Source organism: Cheilinus undulatus, linkage group 12 (genome assembly GCF_018320785.1).
Source record: "Cheilinus undulatus linkage group 12, ASM1832078v1, whole genome shotgun sequence".
Lineage (NCBI taxonomy): Eukaryota > Metazoa > Chordata > Actinopteri > Labriformes > Labridae > Cheilinus > Cheilinus undulatus.
In genome coordinates, this window is record NC_054876.1 from 12,875,873 (window position 1) to 12,881,565 (window position 5,693).

Genomic DNA, 5,693 nt, shown 5'->3' on the forward strand with positions numbered 1-5,693 from the left:
AACAGCAATCCTGATGTCTGCAATACAGAAAATATCTTGGTCATTCTATCACAGAAAAAAAATGGCAGATGATATCTACAGGCAATGCTGTGAAGATCTCTCTGTTTAAAGTGTGTTGTACCCCTCTGTATCTTGTTCACTACAAACTATGAAAGAGCAAGCATGCAGAGGCTACAAGTAGTCTCAAGTAAAGTAGTACTACAGATATATAAAACAGTGCAGGTTTAATGTTGGTAACTACGGGAGTAAATGCTCTCCAAGCTGCCATAAGAAACCTTACGTACACATTTATTTGCTTCTTTGTGTCTCTGAGAATGAAATAATCTTGGCCCTGACTAACATCAGATACAGTGTGTTTGATAAATGTGCATTCAGAAAGTATTCAGGCCCCCTTCACTTTTTAAAATTGTTGTTATGTTGCAACCTGTTGCTACAGTCCTTTGAATTCATTGTTACTCTCATTAATCTACACTCTGTATCCCATAATGACAAAGTTTTAATTTTTTTTTACTTTTTACAAATTTATTAAAAAGAAAAAAGTAAAATACATCATTGACCCTTTGCAACACTTTGAATTTATTTTCCCTTGATTATTGCTGAAATATTTCTACTCCCATCCATCCATTTTCTACATGCTTTTCCTGTTGGAGCCCAGCTGTCATCGGGCGAGAGGCAGGGTACACCCTGAACTGGCCGGCTGTTAATCACAGGGACATACAGACATACAGAGAGACAAGCAGGCACTCTCACACTCACAGCCAATTAAGGCTTACCAATTGACCTAATGAGCATGTCTGGTGGTGGGAGGTGGTGAGAGAACCCACACATGCACGGGGAGAACACGCAAACCGTGCACAAAAAGGCCCTGACTGGGTGACAAACCAGGAACCCTTCTAGCTGTGCTGCCATGCAGCCCTGTCTCTACACCTTGACTGTAAACTGATTGGGCATGATTTGGAAAGGCGCACATCTCTCTATAGAAGGCCTCACAGCTGACAATGCATATCAGCACAAAAACTAAACTATGAGATCAAAAGAACTGCCTGCAGAGCTCAGAGACAGGATAGTTGCAAGGTCCAGATCTGGGGAAGAGGTTTTGCCCAACCAAGAGTCTTCCAGGCGCTCGTCACCCGGCCAAACTGACCAGACGGGAGAGAAGTAGGTGACCAAGAACCCAGTCATCACTCTGGCTTGGTTATATGGCAAAGCAGCTTGACGGCATCTTCTCCTCTGTGAAAACACAGGAAAGCCCACGTGGAGTTCGCAAAAAAGCACCTGAAGGACTGTCAGACTGTGAGACACAAGATTGTCTGGTTTGATAAAACCAAGACCAAACTGTTTGGCCTTGAGTCTAAAAGTTGTGACAGGAGAAAACCAGGTACTGCTTATCACCTGCCCAGTACTATCTGACCAGTGAAGCATGGTGGGGTCAGCATCATGCTGTGGGGGTGTTTATCAGCAGCAGGGGCTACAAGACTGGTCAGGCCTGAAGGAAAAGCTGAATGGAAGAAAGTACAGAGATATTCACAATAAAAACCTGGTCTGCAGTGCTCAGGACCTCAGACTGGGTCGAAGTCCACGATCCAACATGACAATAGCCCTAAGCACACAGCTAAGCCAACACAGGAGTGGCTTAGGGAGAACTGTGCAAATCTCCAAGGGTGGCCCAGCCAGAGCCCTGACTTGAACCATATCAAACATCTCCGGAGAGACATCTTTGGACAGGTACCCTTCCAACAGGACTGAGTTTAGGAAGATTTGAAAGAATGGCCGAAAATCCACCAATCCAGGAGGGCAAAGCTTGTTGCACCATAATCTAAAAGACTCAATGCTGAAATTGCTGCCAAAGGTGCTTCAAGAGCTGAGTAAAGGGGTTGAATACTTCTGTCAGTGTGTCATTTTGTTTCCCCTTTGTAATAATTTTGCAAGAAATTTTAAATTCTGTTTTCATGTTGACATTATAGGGTACTGAGTGTAGATTACAGCACATCTGATGAACTCAACTCTTCAGAGCATACAGTATGTAATGAAGAAACTGAGAGCATGTGCCTGATGAGTGGATCAGTGACCTTTATTTTTAACAGAAGGTAGGTAAGTCCACCATCACATGTGGAAGTCCTTTAGTGTCACACTGAAGAAATAAATGCAAATATTTTTTGCAGAGCTGGGGAGAGAAACAGTGCAACCACAGCTATCAAACAGTGTTAGTTAATATGTTTAAAAATGATTTGCATAATGTATCCAAGCTTTTATGAAAGACTTGGGGAAAAATAAAAGTTTGAAAACAGGAAAGAGTTTCAGATGGATAAATTACTCGGTACACAGTGAGCTGCTAAAATAGGTCAAGTACACGTTTTGGCAGAACACTGAACCATTTGCTGGGAAATAATTATGAAAAATTTATTTCTTCAATTTTAATGCAGTACTGGGTTATTTTCTTGTTTTGTGTCTCCACATTCATCATTAGTTTCTGAACAAGTTTCTAGAAAATCCTCTGGTTGGTTTGTTATACCTGTAATTAAACTTCACCTGTACAAAATCTAGTCAAACATTTCTCAGACCAGTGGATAAATGCTGAATATTCTGTGATATTAAACTATTTCTTTGATGGTGACATAGAAAATGCAGGCATACATGGTCAGATTTGACTCTGCAAACCCCTGAACAAATGCATGCTTTGTTTTTCTGTTGTCATTACACTTTCCCACTTTATCTTAAGTGTATCATAGTACCTTAAAAGCACACTGTAGGCCTTTTGTACACGACTGAGAGAGATTAGACGTTTTTGCATTTTACTATTACATTGATAGCACGTCTCTTCGAGCCCTGTGTTTCATCACCACAGCAGAGAAGAGTTCAGGCTTCAGTGAGAGAGTATTTCACTCATAGCATAATAAAAGACTCCTCCAGAGCAGGAAAATAATATGCTGACGTCATTGGAAGGAAAAGGATCTTTCAAGGTCAAGATGTTTTTGCAAAGAGAAAGATATTTGGCAGGTAGCTTCAGGTTCAGAGGGAGTTTTATTGATGTAGTAGCTGCTAGTTGTATAGAAAAAGCTAGTTATGAATTCAAAGTAGTACTGATGACATGTCCTAGAGGACTTCATGATCCAGTGCTCTGTCACCTCACAATTTGTTTACACTGCCAATAAAATTTATACATTAGTGATAAAATATTGATCACAAGGCCAAACCATCAGCTCATTAAGAACAAACAGGGTATCTTACTTTAAACAACCAAGGACATGATTATGGATTGATGGATTACCCTATCATACATTTGTTACCAAGCTTTGCCTCAAAGACAGCTACAACCTTGAAATCACAACATTTTGGCATGAAAAAAACACTTCTTTTTAACCATTCATCTTTAAATACTGGTATAAAATTGCATGTTAGTGCAGTGGTTCTCAATGTTGGGGTGAGGACCCCCTTGGGGGTCGCGAGACACAGAGAGGGGGACTCCAGATGCCCTTAATTTTCTTTTTTTTTTAATTACACTGTTGCCACTTTACACCAATTTTGCCAAATGTTAACCCGTTTTCATCACTTTCCCCACCAATTTTGCTGATTTTAACACATTTTAGCCACTCAGAACAAATGTTGGGTCCTTTCAAACCCTTTCCATCACTTTTCTCTGCTTGTTTTTTCCACATCTAAACCTATTCTTAAAACTTTACACCTAATGTTGCCTCTGTTGACCCATTATTGCCACTATAAATCACTTTCTACCACTTTTTACACCCATTTTTGCCCATTTTAACCACATTTCACTCTTTGATATGCCAGTTTATATCGGTTTTTCACCCCATTTTACCAAATTTCCCCCAGTTTTATAATCTAAAGCCATTTTTAATTCCCTTTCACCACTATCTATACCCACTTTTGGCACTTTAACCCATTTTTGACATTTTTTTGGTTACTTTTTGCCACTTCTATCACATTTCTGCTAATTTAAAATCCAATTTCATCAACTTTTCCCTCATTTATGCCATTATTAACCCATTTTAGCAGTTTTTGATCCACTTTAATTCTGTTTTTAATTCTGTTTTTAACAAATGGGATTTACATTTTAAGAAGGCTTTTTACTACACAAATGAATACAATAGACATGTCTTCGATGAGAGTGGTTATTGTTCAGGTTAAATATAAAATATGGAGACCACGGCTTAACTTTACAATGGCCCATGAATTTGCTGATCTCCATGGGCCCCCAGTTTGGCCGGACCCCAGAAAGCTCTCTCCTTTATCCCCCCTTATGGACGACCTTGTCTGCACATGACTATTCTTGATTGTGCATGGCTGTGTTCAACCACCTTCAGGAACAGTGGGGGTCCCCTGTCTCTGGCACCTCTATTTTGGGGGTCACGGGCTGAAAAGGTTGAGAACCCCTGTGTTAGTGCATGCAATGGCCTTCACCTGCCTGCTCATTTGTAAAAGGTGTCGTGTCTTTTGGCTACACTTGACTCACTTTGCATATCAGCTTTACAACATTTAAATCATACCAGCAGAAGTGTTCTGCCATTGTTTTACAGCAGCAGTAGAAGCAGCAGACACAGAGGAGACGTCTCCAACCATGAAAATGCTAAAGCTTTTACTTCTGCCTCTTTTGATGGTTTGTTTTTTCCCGTTTTTGTCAGCATCAGTTGTTATGGATTTTAACCATGTAGAGAGATGCAAGGACTCCCTGTATATGGGGACACCACCGAGAGGGATCATTGGAATCGGGCTGAAGAAGATCTGCCAACGGTATGCGGACAAACCTCGATATGTGACGCTGTATGACCCCCAGAAGAGGATCCCGGTTTACTCAGCTTACACCTTTAAGAAAACGGAGGGAGACCGACGTGTGGACTACCCTTGGATGTATGAGCCACAGGTCAGAGACATGTCTTTAAGTGTTTTTTTAAGCTAGTTTTTCAGAATGATAAAGGAACATAATGAGTTTTCTGATTATGAATGTTTACCATTGTTTAATCTTTCTCAATGAAGGACGTTGTAGAGGCAAAGGAAGACTTAATGACCTGATAGATGAAGGTGTCTTTGCATTTATCACCTGTAAATCGACTGCTTTGTCTCCCCAGCTGGCAGAGATCGATGGCAATGGAAACATGCTGCCCTTCCCCACTGGTTACCTGCACATGAAGTTTGAGGACAGCCAGGCGGTCCTGGATGACTACTCTGATGTGGTTCTGTACGAAAGAGGTCACCTGAACCCAGACCAGCACCAGTCCACCCCACATGACCGGGCTGCCACTTACACTCTAACCAACGTGGTTCCCCAGATCCGAGAGTTCAACATCGGGCCTTGGCGTGAGTATGAAGAGCGGATTCGTGTCCGTCTCAACAACTTCTGCCGTGGCACGGCCTTCATTGTCACTGGTGTGACCACCAGAGGGAACATGATCCGTCGCAACAACCAGGACCGCGTTGCCATCCCTGAAGATGTGTGGTCGGCTTACTGCTGCACCGACTACGACCGGAATTCGCCGCACGATGTTCGTATCCGCTTCCCGTCTCATGCGGCCTTAGCCAAAAATGCCAAAGAGGGCAACAGTGTCCATGAGATGCCGGTCCAGGAACTCGAGATCTTCCTGAAAAACAACATGGATGTCGACCAGAACCTTCAGATCTTCTACGACAACTGCATCTCTCCCTCACCTCTTCCACTTTACCTTCAACATACTATCTAA

The 5,693-nt window shown here is 41.9% G+C and overlaps 1 protein-coding gene across 1 annotated transcript; it reads left to right on the plus strand.

The window, feature by feature from the left end:
• Nucleotides 1-1,024: 1,024 nt before the first annotated feature.
• Nucleotides 1,025-5,693, plus strand: LOC121519202 (endonuclease domain-containing 1 protein). The gene is made up of 4 exons (XM_041802039.1): nucleotides 1,025-1,158; nucleotides 1,245-1,378; nucleotides 4,536-4,879; nucleotides 5,085-5,693. Exons 1-4 carry the CDS (start codon nucleotides 1,025-1,027, stop codon nucleotides 5,691-5,693), a joined length of 1,221 nt encoding a protein of 406 aa, XP_041657973.1.